Source organism: Dermacentor albipictus, chromosome 10, assembly GCF_038994185.2.
Source record: "Dermacentor albipictus isolate Rhodes 1998 colony chromosome 10, USDA_Dalb.pri_finalv2, whole genome shotgun sequence".
Lineage (NCBI taxonomy): Eukaryota > Metazoa > Arthropoda > Arachnida > Ixodida > Ixodidae > Dermacentor > Dermacentor albipictus.
This window is the reverse complement of record NC_091830.1, coordinates 56,639,810-56,662,864: the sequence shown is the minus strand read 5'-3', so window position 1 is coordinate 56,662,864 and position 23,055 is coordinate 56,639,810. Positions and strand designations below refer to the sequence as shown.

Genomic DNA, 23,055 nt, shown 5'->3' with positions numbered 1-23,055 from the left:
AATCGTCGGTAATTTTTTTTTTCCTCGCCTGCTGCAGTTTGTTTCCGACACGAAATAGTTACTAGTTCAGCAAAATTATCTCGACGTGTGCTTGTCATTCAAAGCAACGCCTAGTGCACTAGGACTAGGCTACTGGCGAGATCAGGAGACGCAACGCGAGGGCATTTCGCAGGCAGACAGCACACACCGACCGTCTGAGCGAGGCTGCTCGCTTTGCTTGCACGTTTGCCCTTCGCAACGACTGCGTCGAGTAAACCAATTGTTTTTAATTACGGGCGACCTAAGTGTACAGTGTTAATTGTTTTGGCAAACATAAGCGCTCTTCGACGAGCTCGCGTTGGATCGTAAGCGCCGTCGGCCGCGGCGTCTGCCTAGCTAGGCCTACCGGCCCTATCGCTGGCTGTTAGCGGAGTCGTCAGTGGACGACGCGCCGTCGTGAAGTGTTCTGTCACTCGCAGGGGCATAACGTTATTGGCAGTATTCGCGTAAAGCGACGCAGTGTTGTGCAGAGTTGTTTATATCGCGTTTCTCGACGTGGCTCTGAAGTCAAGCTGGAGGGCTGGATCTGGGCGGAGCTTACGCGCCGCTCAATCTTTCGGATGCACGCACCGTGTGTCCCGAATCGTCGTATGCCGCATGCCGGAGCATGCGGCGCCGCACGTCGGATCGGACGCCGAATCGTACCGTGTGTCTCCTGCTTAACGTTTTAATGTATGCAGTCTGTTTAAATTTGGACATTGCGCTTGTTGGTATATCATGATGGAGGCAAAAGCAGAAATACGACACACACGTTTGGCGCTGCGTCCGGTTTCTGTGTTCTTCTTTTGTCCTGTCTCTGACGCGCTGTGCCTTTTGCCTCCATACCATCAGTGTTTTTCGTGCCAAAACTAAGGATCTGTTTATGCAGCACGCTCTAGTGAAAGACTACAGAACGCTTTGCACGACCTGAAATTCTTTAATGTGCTGCTAAAATAAAGCCCGCGACCTCGATCCGAGCAGCGCAAGCCTAGAACACTGTTGCACGAAAATGACCTTTGTGCGGTTCTGAACCGGTCACTGCAGGAGAGGCGTTTCGGTTGCGTCTGAGGCGCGAACATAGTGTCGCACGACGAATAGGCACTTTCGTTATGCCTGAAATGTCTGTAGGCATCTACAGTGTGGTCAAGTGTTAAAGGGAACACTCCAACGTCAGCCTCTCACTCCGCCAGTGTCCTAACTGCATAATCCGGCTGAAGTGGTGTCAGTGAGCCGCACAGCCGCGCAGGAAGGGTGCCAGTGCTACTGAGAACTTTGGCGGATTACCGATAGGAGGAGCCTTAAGGTGGTATAATATTCCGTCCGCCATGTGGAAGGTTCGTCCGAAAAAAAAAAAGCGATGCACAGAATTTAATATCTACCGTTTCTGGTGCACCAAAATATTCATGACATAAAGAAACATATCAAACAGCATTAAAGCTATAAGATAGATGTAAATCGTCATTTTTATTTTGCAGAACGCCTAATGCTGCTTTAAGCGCCCTTGCATAGGCTTATGAGCAATTGCTGCTTGTCTATGAATATCCGTGTGTTGTGACAAGAAATTATATTTATTCCAGCTTACTGAAATATTATGCGTTATAATCCTTTACGATTAGTACGGTCATTTATGAAGAAAATTTCTATGCTGGGTTGGCTGCGCTATTTCCGAAACTCACTTTGGATCTTTTGATCAGTGTCCTCGCCTAATTACTAGCTTGTAAATGCCCACTAAGGCCTCCCTCAGCTAACTTTCTTAAGGCTACAGGCCACCAGGTTTCCACGTCGCCATGAAACCTGATGCGTATGTTTATGTACACAGAAACGCCATTTCCTTGACGTGTAACAGTAACTAAGCCGCCACTTTTGGTATTTGGCGATCCCGCATGCTGGTCAAACCCAGTATAGCAGGTCTAATTAACAGCTGCGTAGTTTGGGCTGAAAGTAACTAGCAGTCCACGTTCAGGAATTCTTTTTTTAATGTTTTCCTACTTCGTGGTAGGCCTATGGGAAGCCAAAATGAAGAATACCACGTTATTACTCATATATAAAGACTCGGGTCAGCCAACTTCCTTATAGCGGTTCTATACTAGAATCCGTAGCACAGCCACGTCAGACTTCCCTTGCCAGATAAAACATTCTCACGTGATGTTCGCTGCCTTAATTAAATGGTGGCTCCAACTTTGAAAGAATCAATTATTCTGAGAAATAATATTCAACACCAGTTTTATTTATTGCTTATTTCAATATTAGGGGACACTAGAAAACTATGATTTGACCTGTATAATTGCAAGACATTTCTGCGTGACAACCCTCGCCAGGAGAATACGTTTGGCAACACCGAAAATACATGAAAAATTAAACAGATGTGGCGTCGCTACTTTGAACTTCGCACTTCAGCTTGTCGGGACGTCACCGATTTCGATGGGGTCTGCTGGAGGCTAAATACCGTTTATCACTTAATTTAGACTACTCTTTAATCGCGAAATAGCCAAGGGGTAAACATCTTAAGTTTCAGTAAGTATCACTGATCCACAGCGGCTCAAATGAGATAAAATATTTGCAAATTCAGGATGTCACACTAGCAAAACAGCGCTAAGGTGGCGGAGCGATGAACAAGGATATATTCCCTAATATACATACTACAGCAAAATAATAAAACTAAAGATTTTAAATATTACACTATCTTTTGAAATTTCTTTTTAGTTGCTCATTAGCGTCCCTTCGGGCTACGATTGAATTAGCTCCTGCTGAACATAACACTCGACTTCTGTTATGTAGCCGGCTCAAGCGAACATTTCTCCTTCTTCGGCTGGTAAAAAAAGATTGCATAAGGCAAGAATCACCGCCTAAAACATACCACTTCTATAAACTTTTGCCCTGCAGCTTACTGCGTTTCCAAGCAAACATGGAAGCATACGAATGATTTCAAGGTACACATCTACGACGTTTAACATGAGCATCTCAAACACACGTTTAATTTCAGGTTACAGGACAAAACACTACACAAGGCATTAGGGTAGGAAAATACGAGCGGGCGCTTTCGATGCTTTGTCAACGCAACGTTACAAAGGCGGGAGCACTAATGCGCCATTAATTTCTTTCTTGCACCTCGTGCAGCCTTGCATAGAGAAGAATGTATTCGTTTGCTCAGTTGGGGCGAGATGTCGAAGCGTTCAAATATCTAAACAACGCACATCGTACATTATGCTCTCCTATGTGATATTTGCTGCGACCTGAAAAAAAAAAATATTGCGTGAAAGTGGCATCAACCAGGGCTTCTGAAAGTGATGCCAAATCGAGATCGGTTCTCGCAGTCTTGTTTGACGTGATATGTCGGTGCTAACGCGCCACGTAGAACGGGCTTCCTTTGTAGCCTAAACAGGAATTCCATTGCAGGCATATATATATATATATATATATATATATATATATATATATATATATATATATATATATATATGTAAAACTTAACTATCACCCACCTCAAGAAACGATCTCGCAAGTGATGTCATCTCGCTGAACATGGTGGGAGGCGCCACCGCCGTGAGCAGTCCGTAGTGCTTGATGCCTTCTTTACGCAGTGCGCTCAGTTCGCCAGCTACGTCTACGTCGTCCAAGTGTACTAGTGTCCCACCGCTGCAACGGAAGATTTGGCGTACATGTGGCGTCCATGGCCGCTACCTCATGACTGCGATACCTTTGCGAAAATAAACCACTCGATGGATTTGCATTTCCGAAACGAATAGTCACCAGTTTTGAAGACATCACACGGTTCTTTAAAAATCGACCTTGGTGCGCTGGTAAAGACGCAGGCATAGTACAGCAATTAAATACGTTCCCCCGTGAGCACATTATCTCCCGCTAGAGTCACCGTAGTAAGCGCAATTTTAACCTACAAACTTTCTTTAACAATAAAGGAAGCGTGTTTATTGCATGACAAAGAGTATATTATCATCATTTCTAATTTTACATTCCACTCTTTAATTACCAACTTTGTTGTTTTTTGCCATTTTAAACGCAAAATAGCGTTCAGCTTTATCGACCTCCGACGTGACCTCTTGCGTGCATTTAAAATCTTTACCAGTAAGTTGGCGTGCACGGCAGGTACGGATTCTTTGCTTCATACATCGGTTGGTTATATTGTGCTATAACCAGTTTATTGCGCTTCGATATCTCGCGTTATTTAACTTGGGGTGTAAGCCCGAAAGCTAGCTTTCTTAAAATCGCTGCTTCAATCGCTATGTAATATATTCGTCTCGTTAAAGTACAGGTGGAGGCAAGTTAACGAACTACATGCTGCATTGCATATGGGCAGTCAGGACCATCCGGTGCCGTTTCCGAAATAAACTTTCAGTTGTGAGGCAACATTATACACATGTACGAAAAAGAAAGCGATAACGGAACGCGTGTCACATTTTTCATCTCTTTGTAGCCGTAGCCATGGGTGACCGTGTAGCCTTATATATATATATATATATATATATATATATATATATATATATATATATATATATATATATATATATATTTAGAAACGAAGGTGCACACTTACGAAAATTGCATCGTTAATGTTTCTAACGTTTCGGCCGTGGCAAGGCCTTCGTCAGAATCAACACACATACAAGCGCGCAGCCGCTTTTATGGGCATGCGCACGTGGACACAATCAGTAGTACATGCACGTGTACACTTGCAAATAATAATAATAATAAAAAAAGTACAGCAGCAAATATAACTTAAGCAAGATAAATGATATGCATTAAATATCATTCAGGTGTCATGATGATTGTACATGAAGTGTAGCATGATATTGATTGCGACATGGCAAAACTGATTTGGCATGCTTTGTCAATTCTTTACAAGGACAGGGACATCAAGATATGGCAGAAAGGCACGACACTTTTCCTACACTCTCGTTAATACCGGATGACACAGTGTTAAATTTGTGGATGAGAAAGGATTCTTGTACTTCTCGATCATGGTGCGATTTGAAACCTGATTGTATTATGGTTACACTGATATTGTCAAACGTATGACCTGGCAGTCGAACATGTCTAGATAATGGCAGGTGTGGCAAGCTGTTAACGTGTGATTTGTGGTTCTTGAATCTGACACGAAAAGATGCTTCGGTCTGACCGATATACTGCATATGGCACACTGAACATTCAAGCAGATAGATGACGTTAGCGCTGTCGCAAGTGAAGTCGCCGTTGATTTTAACAGAAAAATTGGATGTTGTGCTTCTAGCAGTCTTTGATGTGGTCATGCGTGTACAAACTTTACAACGGGGCTCATTGCAGGGATGACAACCAGCAGAAGCAGTCGCTTTAGTCTTGGAAGAGGTTAATAGGTCACGCAGATTTCTATACCGACGATAAACAACCCTTGGCGATTCCGTGAAAATGTGTTTAAGACGGTGGCTTTGTGTTAGTAAGTTATAATGCTTTCTGAGAATGTGGGACACGTTAGGAATAGATGCAGAGTGTGTTAGGATAAGGTTAGTTCGTGAAATCGGCGCCGATCGCTTGTCCGTGCAGATGAGTTCCTTCCGGTCGAGATAGTCGGCCCGTTTAAGGGCATCGTCAATTATTTGTGAAGGGTATTTCTGTATGGTAAGTGCGTCACAAAGCTGGTTACAGTTGCGAGTGAATTCACTATTGTCTGAACAAATTCTTTTGAACCGGATAGCTTGGCTGCTGGGAATGCTCGTTTTGCAATGCTTGACATGGCTGCTGTTAAAATGCAGATATCGCTGTCGGTCAGTGGGTTTCTGTAGAGATTTGTTGTTAACTTGCCTTTGCACAGAGATACCGATAGGTCAAGAAAGTTTATGCTAAGTGATGAATAGGAATGGGAAAAGGAAATTGACGGTGCGGCGTTGTTAAAGTCGGTAATGAAGGAAAGTAATGCAGCTTCACCATGGTGCCAGATTAAGAAAATGTCATCGATGAAGCGTTTGTAATAGAATGGTTTGAGGTCACGAGTATCGAGGAACTTCTTTTCTAGTAAGCACATGAAAATGTTAGCATAATTGGGACCTATTTTCGTGCCCATGGAGGTACTACTGGTTTGAACGTAATGTTCGCCGTCGAATTCAAAGTTGTTGAGTTCAAGGATTAGTGTTAAAATTATGCCAAGGGTGGAATCGTCGATGGGTTTGTCATCTACAGAATCGTTATATGCACGGAGTACAGATGGGATTCAATCTGTACTCCGTGCATATAACGATTCTGTAGATGACAAACACATCGACGATTCCACCCTTGGCATAATTTTAACACTAATCCTTGAACTCAATAACTTTGAATTCGACGGCGAACATTACGTTCAAACCAGTGGTACCTCCATGGGCACAAAAATAGGTCCCAATTATGCTAACATTTTCATGTGCTTACTAGAAAAGAAGTTCCTCGATACTCGTGACCTCAAACCATTCTATTACAAACGCTTCATCGATGACATTTTCTTAATCTGGCACCATGGTGAAGCTGCATTACTTTCCTTCATTACCGACTTTAACAACGCCGCACCGTCAATTTCCTTTTCCCATTCCTATTCATCACTTAGCATAAACTTTCTTGACCTATCGGTATCTCTGTGCAAAGGCAAGTTAACAACAAATCTCTACAGAAACCCACTGACCGACAGCGATATCTGCATTTTAACAGCAGCCATGTCAAGCATTGCAAAACGAGCATTCCCAGCAGCCAAGCTATCCGGTTCAAAAGAATTTGTTCAGACAATAGTGAATTCACTCGCAACTGTAACCAGCTTTGTGACGCACTTACCATACAGAAATACCCTTCACAAATAATTGACGATGCCCTTAAACGGGCCGACTATCTCGACCGGAAGGAACTCATCTGCACGGACAAGCGATCGGCGCCGATTTCACGAACTAACCTTATCCTAACACACTCTGCATCTATTCCTAACGTGTCCCACATTCTCAGAAAGCATTATAACTTACTAACACAAAGCCACCGTCTTAAACACATTTTCACGGAATCGCCAAGGGTTGTTTATCGTCGGTATAGAAATCTGCGTGACCTATTAACCTCTTCCAAGACTAAAGCGACTGCTTCTGCTGGTTGTCATCCCTGCAATGAGCCCCGTTGTAAAGTTTGTACACGCATGACCACATCAAAGACTGCTAGAAGCACAACATCCAATTTTTCTGTTAAAATCAACGGCGACTTCACTTGCGACAGCGCTAATGTCATCTATCTGCTTGAATGTTCAGTGTGCCATATGCAGTATATCGGTCAGACCGAAACATCTTTTCGTGTCAGATTCAAGAACCACAAATCACACGTTAACAGCTTGCCACACCTGCCATTATCTAAACATGTTCGACTGCCAGGTCATACGTTTGACAATATCAGTGTAACCACAATACAATCAGGTTTCAAATCGCACCATGATCGAGAAGTGCGAAAATCCTTTCTCATCCACAAATTTACCACTGTGTCATCCGGTATTAACGAAAGCGTAGGAAAAGTGTCGTGCCCTTCTGCCATATCTTGATGTCCCTGTCCTTGTAAAGAATTGACAAAGCATGCCAAATCAATTTTGCCATGTCGCAATCGATATCATGCTGTACTTCATGTACAATCATCATGACACGTGAAGGATATTTAATGCATATCATTTATCGTTCTTAAGTTATATTTGCTGCTGTACTTTATTATTATTATTATTATTTGCGAGTGTACACGTGCATGTACTACTGATTATGCCCACGTGCGCATGCCCATAAAAGCGGCTGCGCGCTTGTATGTGTGTTTATTTTGACGAAGGCCGTGCCACGGCCGAAACGTTACAAACATTAAAGATGCAAGTTTCGTAAGTGCGCACCCTCGTTTCTAAATCTACCTACGCACCGGACCTACAGAACTTCTCATTGAATTATATATATATATATATATATATATATATATATATATATATATATATATATATAACGAACTTGAATAGTGCGACAAGGTAAGCAGGAAGAGTAGTTAATTTCACCAGTTTCGATCGGTGTACCGATCTTGATCGGGGTTTACAAAATAACGGCAGTTCGGCCCTGGTAGCGAAGACACCAGACTGGGTGCCCGGTCGCTCTCAAATACATCAAACCGTCAGGGACAGTTGTGACAGTGATTGATTTTCGGTGCTTTGGCAGATCTACAGCTGCCTTTGGCAACTATGCAGGGCAAGGGGAAGGCGGAGTCCTATGTATGTAGAGCAATGAGGTCAGTGAAAAGACAAAAAGAAAATAAAACGAAAAATAAGAAACGAAAAAGAAAAAAGCAGACAGGAGGAAGGAGACGTAAGTCGGATAGTGAAGGGTTCGGAAAGTAGCGGCAGCTGGGTTCCCGTCGACCCGAGGCAAGGAGGGAGAAAACGGTCGCTGCGCAGCACCAGTGCGCGTGCTGACGTTGTAGCGGGTGAGAGGGCAAGTTGAATCGGGCGGCGGAGGGCACAATAGCGAAGGGGCCCAGAAGGAAGACATCATCATCATGAGCCTGGTTACGCCCACTGCAGGGCAAAGGCCTCTCCCATACTTCTCCAACAACCGCGGTCATGTACTAATTGTCACCATGTCGTCCCTGCAACCTTCTTAATCTCATCCGCCCTCCTAACTTTCTGCCGCCCCTGCTACGCTTCCCTTCTCTTGGAATCCAGTCCGTAACCCTTAATGACCATCGCTTATCTTGCCTCCTCATCACATGCCGGGTCCATGCCCATTTCTTTTTCTTGGTTTCAACTAAGATGTCATCAACTCGCGTTTGTGGAACTTCTGGAAAGAAACACAGTGTCACAGAAGACATATACAAGGCAAGGCCCGTTCCGGCAACTCTGTGGTCCAGCTACGGTGCGAAAAAAATGTATAGTTCCAAAAAGAACATATGCGTGGGATTCGCAAAGCAAGTGCGCCACTTGGCTTAGGTTTAGGGAGGCGAGTTAAGTAGCCTCCTTGTGGTCCAGTTTTTGAACGTTTAACCGACAACTGACGACAAGTCAGCTCATGCGGATTCTAAGAAGGGGCAATAGATTACTCAGAATGACTTCTTGAGTGGCAGGGTGCAGGAAACTGAATTTATTGGTTTTCCGCTCGCCTCCTTGAGGCGCATGCTGAGGGACGAGCAATCGGTGGCCAGCGTCTCAATTTTAGAGTACAGAACAAGTATTTGCGTATCCCATGCACTCTCACGTCATATCCCGGAGGCACGTCAGCCGCCCCGGACTCTCATTATTTCCTTTAGCGTATGTTTCAAATTTATGGATGAACAAAGATTCTCTCGGGTCGCGTGCACGGTTGTGTTGAAAACCAGACAAGAGCACAACGCTCACGCGTTCAAAGGAGTAATCTGGCAGCCGAACGTGCCTGGAGAAAGGTAAATTAGGGAGACTTTTCACATGCGCGCCGTGATTGTTGAACCGCAGGAGAAAAGGGGTCTCTGTTTGTCCGATATATTCCTTCTTACACACCTCGCATCGAATTTTGTGCACGACGTTACTGGAATCACAGTCAAGATTTGCGTGATTTTTTTGTAGGAAGGATGACTTCGATGCCTCAGCCGTGTCGTTGTAATGCCTTGCATACCTTGCAACGAGGTTTCCCACACGGTCGACAGCCCTTGGGCGTGTTTGACTTCTGCGTCCTCACCCTGACTAACAAATCCTTTAAATTTTTGTTTCTTCTATACACAAACCGAGGCGGCTGCTTGAAGATAGTAGCGAGTCGGATGCTCTGTTTCATGATAGTGAATGGGCGGTTGAGAATGGCATTGACCCGCCGAGCACCGGTAGCGTATGTGAAGACCAAGTTCGGATCTGATTGCGTATTGGTATTGCTTACCCTTTCTGCCATTATGTGTGCTCGATCTAAGCGGTGGACGCGTTCAATGGCGCGGTCTACTATATTTGGAGGATATTTTGGGCGTATGAGAGCAGATTTCAGTTCCTCCGCGTGTCGCTCAAATTGCGCGAATTCGGAACCGACTCTTCTGTATCTGTGGGCCCGGGAGGAGGGAACGCTTGTATTGCAGCGATTAGGGTGGTTACTATAGAAATGCAGATATTGCTGACGATCTGTAGGCTTGTTGTACAGGGACGTGGAAATGCGGCCGCCACTCAGTGACAGAGTGACATCGAGGAAGTGAATACTACCTTGGGAGAAGTTGGGCGTAAAGCATATTGACGGGTGCGGAGAATTGAAATTGGAAATGAAGTCCAAGAGGCTTTGTTCATTGTCAGTCCACAGAAAGAAAATGTCATGCAAGAATCACTTACAAAATATTGGTTTTACGGCCGAGTTTACGAGGAACGGTATTTCGAAAGATGCCATAAAGATATTTCCATAATTTGGCGCCATCTTCGTTCCCATAGGCGGTTCCGCCGATTTGCAGGTAATGCTTGTCATCGAACTCAAAGTGATTATATTTAAGTACCAGATATCGAAGGGTCTCAACTGTATCTTTATCTAATTGCCTAGGTTGGCTGGAGCCAGCGTAAGCTGAAACTGCGGAAGCTATGCCCTCGGCGTGAGGTAAGTTGGTGTACAAAGATGCGACATCCATAGGGTCCAGGTAACTCCCCGCCGGTACCGTCAGATTTGATACCTCCCGAAGGAAGTGATTTGTGTCTTTAATGTACGAGGAGAATGAAGATGGGATATCCTTAACGAGATTGTCAATAAAGCTGGATATTTTCTCAGTCAATGTTCCATTACTGGAAACGATAGGCCGACCAGGATTGTTTATTGAATCTTGGGTAGTACGTAGAAACGACCGGGGCGGAAGTTTCTTGGTATCAATGCGTAGAACGTCTTATCGGTTACCTGCCTTGCCTTGCGCAGAGTGTTTAGCGCGTCCTTTATTTCGCTTTCAAATTTCTCGGTAGGATTGCTTGGCAGTTCTGTGTAAAAATTAGTGCTGCCCATTTGACTGAAACCTTCGGCTACGTAAACACTCCGGTCAAGTACCACCACTGCACCATCCTTGTCCGCTGGCTTAATGATAATTGTTTGTTCATCACGTAGGGTTCGCAGCGCCTGCTCTTCCTCTTTTGAGAGGTTACTGCAGACGGGACGATGCCTCTCGTACTCTCTTATAATGTCGTTTTGAATCGCACAAATATACATGCCCAAGTATTTGTCGCGTGCCTCGCCAGGTGTCCATGATTTTCGGTGAGACAGCCCTGTGTAATTTTTCGATCATAAAAGTACTCCCGTCGTGGCAAATTTCTCGCTAAATTACCCAAATCATGAAATAATTGAAGCCCGTTCATCCTTCCTGACGCCGTACAAAAAGTTAGACCTTTCGAAAGGAGATTTAGTTGTACACTCGATAATGGGCTGCTCGACAAGTTTATGACATTTGAGGCATTGCCCACAGTGTCGTGCTTTTTTTTCGCTGATTACTTCGGAACAACCGGTCGCTTCGAATTCAAGATTATGGCTTTGAGAATCGTGTCTGATTTCCGATGGGATGTAATCACGCTCCCTTTCCTTTCTTTGGTGTTCTTGGATGTGGACATATTTCTTTCCCCCGTATTTTAGGAGTTCCAGCGCTTCCAATTCTGTGAGTTTTGACTGACACAACAGCATCTGCTCCTCGTTTTTAAATGCGATGCTCTGCGCATGGTATGTTGTGCCACCAGCCGAGTGAGCCCAAGTGAGGCCCCCCGTAGTATAGCATTCCACTGCTCCCTGTGCTCTAAAATTGAGGTTCTGGCCACCACTTGCTCGTCCCTCAGTATGCGCCTCGAGAAGGCGAGCGGACAACCACTAAATTCAGTTTCCTGCACCCTGAAAGTCAAGCGGTCATTCTGAGTGACCTATTGCCCCTTTTTGGAATCCGCATGACCTGACTTGACGTCACTTGTAGGTTAAACGTTCAAAAACTGGACCACAAGGGGGCTATTTAACTCGGTTCCCTAAACCTAAGCGCGGGGGCGCACTTGCTTTGCGAATCCCACGCATATATTCATTTTCGAACAACATATTTTTTTCGCACCGTAGCTGGACCACGGAGTTGCCGGAACGGGCCGTGCCTTGTATATGTGTGCTCCGACACTGTGTTTCTTCCCACAAGTTGCCGCTCTTTTGCCTTCCTTCTGGGCCCCTTCTTTATTGTGCCCCCCGCCGCCCGATTCAATTTGCCCTCTCACCCGCTACTACGGCAGCACAGGCACTGGCCCTGCGCAGCGACCGTTTTCTCCCTGCTTGCCTCGGGTCGACGTAAACCTAGCTGCCGCTACTTCCCGCCGCTTTCACTCTCTCACTTGCGTCTCCCTCCTCCTGTGTGCTTCCTTTCGTTTTTTTTTCGTTTTTTCTTCTCACTGACCTCCTTGCTCAACATACACGGGACTCCGCCTTCCCCTTGCCCTGCATAGTGGTTAAAGGAAGCTGTAGATCTGCCAAAGCGCAGAAAATCAATCACTGTCACAACTATCCCTCACGGTTTGATGTATTTGAGAACGACCGGGCACCCAGTCTGGTGTCTTCGATATCAGGGCCAAATTGCCATTTCTTTGTACACCCTGATGATGATCGCTCCAACGATCGAAACTCTTGAAATTAAATACTTGTTCGGTTCACCTTGTAGCACCACTCAAATTGTTTACGTTTGAAAGGTAGCCTGAAAAATTCCTCTTTGCCTACAATATATATATATATATATATATATATATATATATATATATATATATATATATATATATATATATATATATATATATATATATATAAATATATATATATATATGTGTGTGTGTGTGTGTGTGTGTGTGTATGTGTGTGTGTGTGTTTCGAGTCCGCCGGCAACTTCTTTCGTTCAGAGAGTAGAATAACCCTTTCATAAACGGAAGCTAAAGTACCGCATTCAATGTTTTAAGCAGTTGTACGCATGATAAATCACCCATCCTTCATACCTGTCGGTTCTAGATGTTCTTGCTTTTCAGTTTGGTTTATCTCAGGATATCTATTTTTGCAGTAGTGAACGGTGCATTACGTTGATGCAGAAAAAGAATGCTTCGTTTCTAATAGCTTCATGTATTGCATTTATTTGTTTGGGAAACCAGCAGTGTGATCTCTTAGTGTACAAACGAGCGCCCAAATGCTCTCATTTGTTATCTTAATAATACTTAGGCTGTTGACGTGCATTATAGTTAGGCAGACATCAATTTTATGGAGAGTACCAATACTTATTTACCATCCTGCTTAAGCACCCCAGGAAAAACAGCACATTTGCACGTCTTCTGTATTCACAAACCTTTACAATGTATATGTCGCAACTTTTCGCATGTTATATTGCAAAATTGTGCTCATTCAATTTTTGATCTATTCAAAATTTCTGTTCCAGACATGCAGTAATGAGGATGGCACCAGTATAAAGTAACACACTATATGCACTAAGCAGAAGCTGCTGCCTGCTACAGCAAGGTCATAGTGTGGACTTTGGATGCTACTACAAGGTAAACAACACCTGGTTCAGAATTAAATATGCTTGATGTATGCTGTATTTGCTTGCTAACCTTGAGATACATGTCATTTGTTTGTAGCAGATGATATGAACGTTTGTTCATGTTTACAGTTCAGCATAATTAGTTCGAACATAAAAGAAAACAGTACATGAGTTAGGATAATCTCTGCTGTATCTCATGTGTCACTGTTCTGCCCCAAGAGTGTCTTTGCAAGTACATCTTGGTCATCACGGTAGCCCCAATCAACACCAACAGGAAGGGGCTGGAGCCGAATTCGCAAGACCACAATGAAAGAAGCCATTCCAGAGTTACTTGGATGAGATATAATGCCTACAGACAACTGTGTCAAGAGTTAAAAGAGCCTTCGCCATCATTCCACCAGCACGGATATTGGCCGAGTCATCCAGGTACCTGAACAACAAAAATTATTTGTCTTAAGATGTACCTGCAACCTCTGAACAAGCACAGACGGCGCTGGCCAAAAGAGTTCTGTCAGCTTGCCCTTACTTAGTGAGTTTCCTGGCATTGCCAATTCGTGCCAAGTATAAGTTTTTTTTTCAATGAATGAAAGCTTTTCAATTCGACATGCTTGTTAGAGATCATTCCTCTTCCTTATCCAAACATTAAAGGTCAACCGAATCTTGTCTCATACTTAATACCAGTCACTGTCTAGAAGCATAACATATCTATGGCAGTATTTTCTAGTGTACGTTGCCATGTGCAATTCCTCTCCTGAAATAGCTGATGCGGCGTTGGCGTGTGTCTTGCACACCAAAATTTAATTCCTAGTCAGATTCAGGATTGCTATTCTTGCTCGACAGCCTGTGTTTTTGCGATGGTTACACTGAAGTGATTGATTGCAGAATCTGGTTTCGCTGCTGTCCGACTTGGTACTTGTCACCGTGTAACTTATCTCATATGTGGGAGCCTGGTCAGTTGCTTTGGAAAATGTCTCTCGAGGCAAGCACCTGTTCCTACAGTCCGCACAGTGATATAGACTGAGAATTTACACGCACCGTGGTTGGTGCTCCCCGTTCCGTCCGTTTCTTCTACTGCCATGTGCAAATTTTGCTTGTGGCCTTCCCCGGCCATGATTTCGCGTCGACGGAGACTCTCATACATGATTACAAGGTTCTAAGTGCATGAAGTTGATATCGACATGCGTGGAAAGGCCTGCCAAAGTGGTTGCAAAACGGTGATGTTCACAAAACCGAACATACCCATGTTTAGAGTATGTGGGGCACGAAGTGTGAGTTAAACAGTGCGGCATGCAAAATAACAAAAATAGACCTCCATGTAGGAAAGGCGGTAACGCAAAAATGCCGGGCACTGCATGTCACTCTGTTGGCTACAGCAGCAGATGCTTGCGTCCCCCGATTACTTCGCAATGCAAGTTGCTCATCTTCAACGGCGACTGTCGCTGCAAACACGTGGGACACACTGTCCAACCTACTTGCGCTGCGGTTGTTGCTTGTTACCAGACTACCTAGTGCGATGAAGGCAAGCACTAGGCCTACAGTCCGAAGGTTGAATGTGCCGCAAGCAACCCGTGTTCGTGTATGCTCACTGTTGTCATGTGGATCGTAGCCAATGTAAAGTGTATAGTGCCAATGTATAGATTGAGCGTTATGTTAGAGTTTGCCGAAGTGATTGCAGACTCTTTTTCAGTGTTGTCCCACTTCGTCATGGTTGCCGTGTTACATTTCTAGGATGTGGCGGCCAGGTTAGTTGCACTGGGCAACGCCCTCTCGAGGTAAGCACCTGCTCCTGCAGTCTGCGGAGTGACAGACTCCCTGTTTGCATGTACTGCGATTGGCTCCCTGTTTGTCCTTTCCTGCTGCTGCCGCTGTTAGATCATGCTTGTGGGTCTTCATCGGCAGTGATGTGGCGTGAACGGAGACCAGCAAACGTGATTACATGGTCCGAAGTATATGAAGTTAATAGCCACATGGGTGGAAAGGCCTGCAAAAGTGGCTGCAGATTGCTGATGCCCATATTGAGTATTGTTAGATATGGAGCTGTTTCCTGCGATTACTTCGAGTTCCCCAGACCACATCGGATTGCAGCACAGCTAATAGAGGAATGCAGAAGCAGGAAAGCGCATTCCAAAGGAGACACGTGCAAACAAGTTTGCGGCGCCCCGGTCGTGTGCCGCCGGGATTAGAAGGGGCCCTGGGACAATGGAGCTCAATCGTCCCCCTTCGGCTTTGAAGAAGGCATCTGCTACCGCTGCGGAGCCGAGTCAACGGGTGCAGGTGGGCCCCTTGTGCAATGAAGCATGAGCGCCCCCCCCCTCCTTCTCCAGCCTAGAAGTGGATTGCCAGTCTGCGAGGCAAGACCGCAGAGAGCCCCGCCAGGTGTGACACCACGACACGGGCGCCTACCATTGGCTGAATGTGGCGTCATCGGAGTGGACTCTCCTATTGGTCAAAAATGACGTGACTTACAGGGCTCGAAGGGTTAATAAGAAGCCTTCCGGAGAGACCTGAGGATTCTGGGACATGCCCTGATTCCCTGATTCACCTCTCTCGAACTTCTTGCCGCGGGCCGCAGCGTCCGAGTTGCTGCCGGCCCGTAATGTCTGTACGTCTGGTACTTGACGTCCCACCTCCCTGTACATAATGTAGAATAAATTCCTCCCAAGTTTGGCTTTCATCCACGAAGTCCGTCCTTCAACCCTACAGTATGTGGGGCACGAAGTATGAGTTACAGATTAGCGCCCCCCAAAAGGAGAAAAACGAACACGTCGGTGGGAAAGTAGGTAAAGGTAAAATGCCGGGTTGTCCATGTCACTTGTGTTGGTTGCGGCAGCAGATGCTTTGCGTCACCCGATTGCTTCGGAATGCAAGTTACGGCGACTGTCGATGCAAACAGGTGTTGCACTGGCCAATTTGCCTGCGCTACTAATCGTCGCTCGCAACCAGATTGCCATGTGCGACGACGAATGTGAGCAGTTTACGAGCTCGCGTTAATGGTTTCAGCGCATCTCCTCACGCAAATTTTATTTTTGCTGTTGTTCGAGAAGGTGTACTGCTTTTCTTTTGCCTATAAATTCACACGTCCTGGTCCTGTCCTTGTGGCTTGTTTTTATGGGCGTCAGTAGAGGCTCTTTAGTTTCCTGGCGATTAAAACGCGGCATCTGAGGCATGCCGCAAAGCCAACAAGGCGAGCGCGGCGCGTACCCAGCGTGCGCCACCAGTAAACAGCGGCCATAGTGAATATTGTATTAACAATGGCATTTCCGCTTCCTGTTTCGGTAGCGCCATCTTGAGCGCCCCCCCCCCCCTCGCTAAGTTCCATACGCTGCCATTTCTTATTTTGCATAGAGTTTGTCACTATTTTACCTAGAGGGAGGGAAATCTGGCGCTGCTGCGATGTGGTATGCAGGGGAATGCCGATATATTGTGACTTCGCTTTGGCATCGTTCTCGCAGAGCCAGGCAGGCCCCGTTCCGGCTGTTACAATCATTCATTTTCTAGTAAAACAGCACGTAACAAGCTGTTTTAGCTTTATTATTACACAAAAACATGTTTTGTTCAACTACGAGAACTTGCTATTGCATGTACAATAATATGATACGTAAAAAGTATCAGTGGGCCGCTAAAGCTGGAAAACAGACGACAAGATTCGTGCTCGCGTTGCGACAGTTTATCGTCTGTTCTCGCTTTTCTTCGCTTGGTCATGCATTGTAGGGGAGTAAAGATGTAATATGCGTGAATGCAAATATTTTATGAAGATTTTACTTTAGGAACGCCTTATTTGTGTAGCCATATCCACGTTTTAGATGAAGCCTCTTACAAAACCAGCCAACACATGCCTGGCAGACACATATACCGTCATTCCCATGACGGGACGGCACCCCTTAAGAAAATCGCATATGCGGTGGCGCCAGATTTCTCCCAAGGTGTTATAGTGGGAAACTCTATGTTATTTTCGAGCCACTGTGAAAGGTACAGTTTTCCTTACCTAAAGTTGGTTCTTTATTCTATGGACGCCTTTAGCAAACGCCACAGGAACGCATAGCAGGCGCTCGTATGTCTTGAAAGCGGTCGTCGACGTGGGTAACGTGCGTGCCCGTGCGGGCCTCAGCTTCAAAGCCATCTGCGATGTTTGCACAGTGCGCATAGTGACGATAGCTTCGTATACGCTGTGCTTTCGATGTTTCGTACGCGTTGAAGCGACTACTGCACGAACATCAATTGGCTTGCGGCTGCGGGCCGCGATTCCTAACTGCAGTGTTTTTCACAGGCAGTTTCCGCTCTCATCGAGCGATGTGTATTCATTAAACCTGTGCACACGTGAAACAGTGCTAGTTAATTTAATGAAAACACGTTCACGGGCTACATGGTTTTAAACCATGATAGAATCGCGACCATGATAGAAAGATAACCATGACACCATGATAAACCATGATAGAAGCGCCACTAAACAAGGTGGTAGAAAGAAGCAGACAGACAAAGACAGCGCTGTCTCCGTGCATATGTTTCTTTCTACGTCCTCCTTGAGTCACGCTTACTCATACTATCATTGTTAATTTAGTTACTTACTTCGTACAGCTGTCTGCTAATTTGCTATCGCAATCGGTGTCTCGCGTTTCGGGCGGACTTGCTAATTTTTTTTTTTTCCGGAGATCACTTTTTAGCCACAAAAGCCAGCAATTTTTATAACTTACGTAGAGTAGAACGAAATTCCCAGCTTCATAGTCTTGTATGTCTTGGCCATCTGGCGGAATACATGCCAGCTGTTGGAAGCGTAATATGGCTCAATTATGCCGGCAGATGTGTCCACGTCACTGTGGAAGAGGTAGTCGCAGTACTTGTCGGGTGGGTACATGCTTTTAGAGGTGGCAGTGTAGCTTACGGTGCAGATGATTTCTTTCACTGCGTGCAGGAAATGGGAAGCGAAGGATTAGTCTTGCGCTCATCGATTACTCATGTGTAGCTCACCTAGGAGAGAAACGATTCTTCTTGCGAACATAAGTTACTCAAGTGTAGCTGAGGTGCGTTTCTTCTGAGCGAAAGCTTTCAGTGCTTGCATCTGAGCTCAACACAAACTCTATGGGCAGCTCTTCGAGCAGAGTCGTTATTATTTTCTGAGTGCATTCCAAGAGTCGTCTTGCAACTAACACCGCCAGGCAAAGCAAGAAATTACGAGAGGCGTCGAGTTTAACAGAAAACTATTGCAACACTGAAATACTGTAAGAGTTATGACATATAGCCCCCCCTTTCCCCCACCGCTGGGGAATGCTCAAGAATTCTTACTAGCTCGCATTTTTTTACGTACAGTCAAAGCGCGGTACATCTAGCGATTTGTGTACACCACAAATCCCAGTGTTTCGGCAAGAGTACGTTTGCCCACGTTGAATTAGCTACCTCGTTTCATTAATGTAGCACGCGGCCAGCGCTACACGCACCCAGTGCATTTCCATTCCCAGATATGGCAATGGAAGGTGGCAGCATATTTGCAGCAAAATTGACTGAACGACATCGCGCTTCATTGCGACTGAATAGTGACGACGTCTCAATGCTGGTGATAGCCTTTTCCAGGCATGGCGCCAAAGAAAAAAAGAGGGGCGATGTCTTCACACGGGTGTATGTAGAACGCACACTTTCAATGCCCAACTTGCGGGTGCTGTACTGATAGATTTTCCGATTGTTTTCGGTAATTATTGATCTCAATGCTAGGGAGAGCCTCCAGCATTCACCAGCGCACCCACCTGTGTACATCTCACGTGGTGAAGTTAACTCCCCCATAATATTCTTAACTTGTCAACTTCACAAAGTCCCCTTGGAAACGTCACAAGACGCCCTTCTTGTAAGCAGCAATCTGCTTTTGAGATCTTGCGCTGAATATTTCAAGCGCATTTCGGCTTTAGAGCAGCAGCTTGAGGATTTTTTCAACGGGGCCTAAATGGAACAAAAAGCATTATGCGAAGAAAAGTTTTATTTGGTTCGCGAAAAGGCGTGTTTAATCAAAGTTCCACAGAGGTTTGCCGGCTGTCCACAATGGGGTGACCCAAAAAATGAACACTTGCACTTCATAGATCTTTAATGGCACTAGCATTGTTGGTCCGTCCGTCCATTTTCCCCACCTGTGTAGATGATTGTTGTTAAGAACAGCCTGCGGAGGTGCAAGTTTTGCCAGCCAGGTGCGAGAGCGGCTTCGACTTTTCCTGGAAAGCCACCATTATCCTCTAGCCAAACGGCGTCACTAAGTCTACTGTGTCCGGAGGACAATACGCCACGTCCTCGATTCTTCGTCGAGGGACCGCGGGCAGGATTTCGCCGAAGCAGGCTTTGAAAGTGAACACACCACCGCCGACCCGGGCTGCCGTGACCAAGGCAGTTCCAGAGGGAAGGTGTTTGGAGGCGCCCTCCCACGCGCCGTTCCTAACGTAAACCCAGAGCTCTGCGAAGACCGTCTGAACTTGTGCGGAAGTGTGTGTGTGTGCCCTCCCTCTCAACGGCGGCTCGTCTACAGTGACTGGTCGAACGGTTTTCTCACCTAGGGATCGAGGGAGGAGCGAGTGTTTTTAAACTGCTGTTGTGCGGCTGCTCAGGGCACTTTCTCTCGCATTCATGCTAGACCTATGTACTGCAACGGCCTTATGTAGATACTGTTAATAAACCCACATTCCTCGTTCTCGATGAGAAGCAGCCCTTCCCTTCAACAACGTCCTCAGCGTGGATAAGTTGGACGACGGCATGGGCCAGCTACCATCTAATTCATGCCCGACTACAATCTTGACAACTAATTACGAGCGGTGGGATTGACCTCCGAATCCTTACAACTGGTTGACAGCGGTGATACGGACTTTGCGACGTGGTGCTGTGTCTGCGGTGAGTGCTTGGTTTTTGCTTTGAATCTCTAGGCTTCATTTTGTGGTTGTTCTGTTTAGAACAGCATTGAAGCTAGAGTGTTGACTGTTAGCTACGTTGCGTTTTCCTAGGTAGGTTTAGAGAGCAGGACCAAGGCAGCAAAGCAGCAATCATGGAGTTAAGGACACTGCTGAGAGACGAAGTGTTGATTATTGGGGAAGAACTCGGCCTAAATGGACACAAGAAAATGCTAAAATCGAAATGATTGGAGCTAATTTCCGAGCAGGCCAGTGAGCAAGAAATTGAAATGGGATTGGAACTTCTATAGAAGGAGAGAAACGGCAATGAGAGAGAGAAGAACGGGACAGAGAGAGAGAGAAACGCGATAAAGATCGCAAGTTAAGAAAAATGCAACTTGAACTTGAAAGAAAATATTTGGAGTTGTCTCCAGGAAGTGAAGGGGCTCAGGGAAGATCAAGTAAGACAGAATCATACCGCATGGACAGGCTATTAAAGCCATTTGAGGTCGGGACCAATATTGGCTTCTTCCTAAGCAATGTTGAAAGGATTCGCGAGAAAATGAACTTCGGTCCGACTACATGGCCACAGCGGTTGCTGTCTGTGTTGCCGTGTGAGGCGGCGGCAGTAATCGCCAGACTCATTGCACCGGACGCACATGATTATGCGAAAGTTATGGCTAGTCACCTGAAGAAATACCGCCTTTCAGCCGAAGCGTTTCGGCAAAGGTTTAGGAGCACAGGCAAGAAAGATGGCGAGGGGTATTTGGAGTTTGCATATAGCTTAAAGGCTGCGATTCACAATTGGGGACAAAACTGTTGGTTTCGAAAACACACACACACTTTTATTGCAACTTGAAAGAGGATTAAAATAAATAGAAGGAAATAGAAAGCTTAAAATAAACACTCAAGCAGACACCAAGGCAGTAAGGAACATACTTGGGGCTAGTATGCAGTTAACTGTGCACGTGCCCAGGCTTGCCGCGACGGCAGGGAGGCATAACAGTCTCGACGTGGAGACGCGGCGACAAGTTCATGAAAGGAGCTGCGCCGGTCTCACCAAAGGTCGGGGTATAGGATGGTTGACCGGGTGACCGGATTGTGCCAGCTCTGGCTTGGAGCGGTAAGGCAGGCGACTTGGCAGCACGAGCACACGGCATCGGCTTTCTGGCCGGGCACCTGGGAGTAGAACTCGGGCCAGTAGCCCGACTGCTCTCGTCCTGCCCTTGGGCACAGAAGCTCGCCGGCCTTGAGCAGCTGGCAGCACGCTCGGGTAGACTGGTTACCCACAGGAACGGGTTGGCAGGAGGCCACGGTCGGGTGAAGTCCTGGTGGCTTGGGTCCCGAACGCGAGGGCCCGTCTTCAACTGCCGACCTTCTCCTGGCGACGCTTCCTGGAACGCTCCCGGCGTCTCCCACTGCGTCTCCCCCCTTCTACCAGCGTGCCTCGCTTTTTCTGCCGCTGTGGCCGATTCGTCGTTTTCGCATTGGTTGATTGACGCCCCGTGGTCTCTCCTAATAGGTTGACATTTTCATCTTGTTTGCTTTTCTTGTGCCGCGCGTTCACGTGCTTGATGCTATTCGGCGTTGTCTTTTTCTCTCCCCCTCCAACACGAAATTCGCCTCGGCGCGCCCACTCCTTGTCGTCTGCTTCTGTCATGCCCGACTAACGCGCCATGTCGCGCACCACACATATCACAAAGGCAAGCCTAATCGAGTGGATGAAAAGCGTGAAAGCGTACGAGAGCAGAGACAGGATCACTGAGTGCATGTGTCTTGAGCTGTTTTACTAAAGCATCCCACCATATATGAAGCTGTGGGCGCAAGACAGAGCAAATTTAAACACTGTGGAAAGGGCGGCGGAATTGGGCGGCGAAAGCGGTCCCAATCGATGAACGTGAATTCTTTGATCCTACTCCGAGACACCTTGAAGTTGGTCTCGAGAATGTAGTGGTCGTTGCGGAACTCCATGGTGGTGTTCTCCCAGCCCACGTCCTCAACGTTCCTGACGAATGCGAGGTTGGGTGTCGAGTCCCGGGTGAGGGAGTTGCCGATGTGCGCAGGAAAATTCTTGTCAGTGAGCAGAGTGATGTCCATCTTGTTGGCATTTTCCCACAGATTGCGCCCCTTGGAAGTGTCGTAAATGTAACCCCAGATGCCGTACGGTGCGTTGAAGTCACTGACGACGAACAAGGGTCAAGGGCCGGCCAAGTCGGTCGCTTTCTTGACGATGGTCTTGAACTGCTGGCGCAAGTCCCTGGGGTTGCTGTAGATATTGAAGACGTACACGCTGTTTCTGCGCTGATTCTGCTGTGGTACGTCAAGCAGGATCTCAACCATGACATATTTAATTCTACCACTCGCCAGCTTGAGGTCGTGGGTGAGATGAGTCAGCCTTTTATCAGTCAAGGTGCAAATCTCTCGCCCTCCGGGCCGGCCCGACACGGCCCTGTAGCCTTGGAGCGAGGCGGCGGAGACTAATGTTTCCTGCAAAGCAATGACTTGAGGTTTGACAGGGAAACACCTGAAGAACTGCTGCAGACGGGTTTTTTGGTAGAATACCCCCTGCAGTACCATTGCATTACGAAAACACTCTTTGGACGTATCAATTATGGCGGACCGGATGAGCTACCATCTAACGGGGCGGTTAGGGCTGCGTAAAGACTGGGACCTCCTGTCGCTGCTCTTGTTGGATACTGAAGTCTAGCTTCCTTTAGTATGGCGGGAA

General features: G+C 46.3%; 1 protein-coding gene across 2 annotated transcripts in view; it reads right to left on the bottom strand.

Annotated features, from left to right (window-relative positions):
• Window positions 1-23,055, bottom strand: part of LOC139050395 (uncharacterized) — a 129,443-nt gene that overhangs the window by 50,975 nt on the left and 55,413 nt on the right. For both annotated transcript variants that reach the window (XM_070526695.1, XM_070526693.1), the window contains 2 exons: window positions 18,165-18,372; window positions 3,501-3,654 (listed from right to left, as the gene is read on the bottom strand). In XM_070526695.1, coding sequence (XP_070382796.1) covers window positions 3,501-3,654; window positions 18,165-18,372 — 362 coding nt within the window. The remainder of the gene's footprint in view (window positions 1-3,500; window positions 3,655-18,164; window positions 18,373-23,055) is intronic.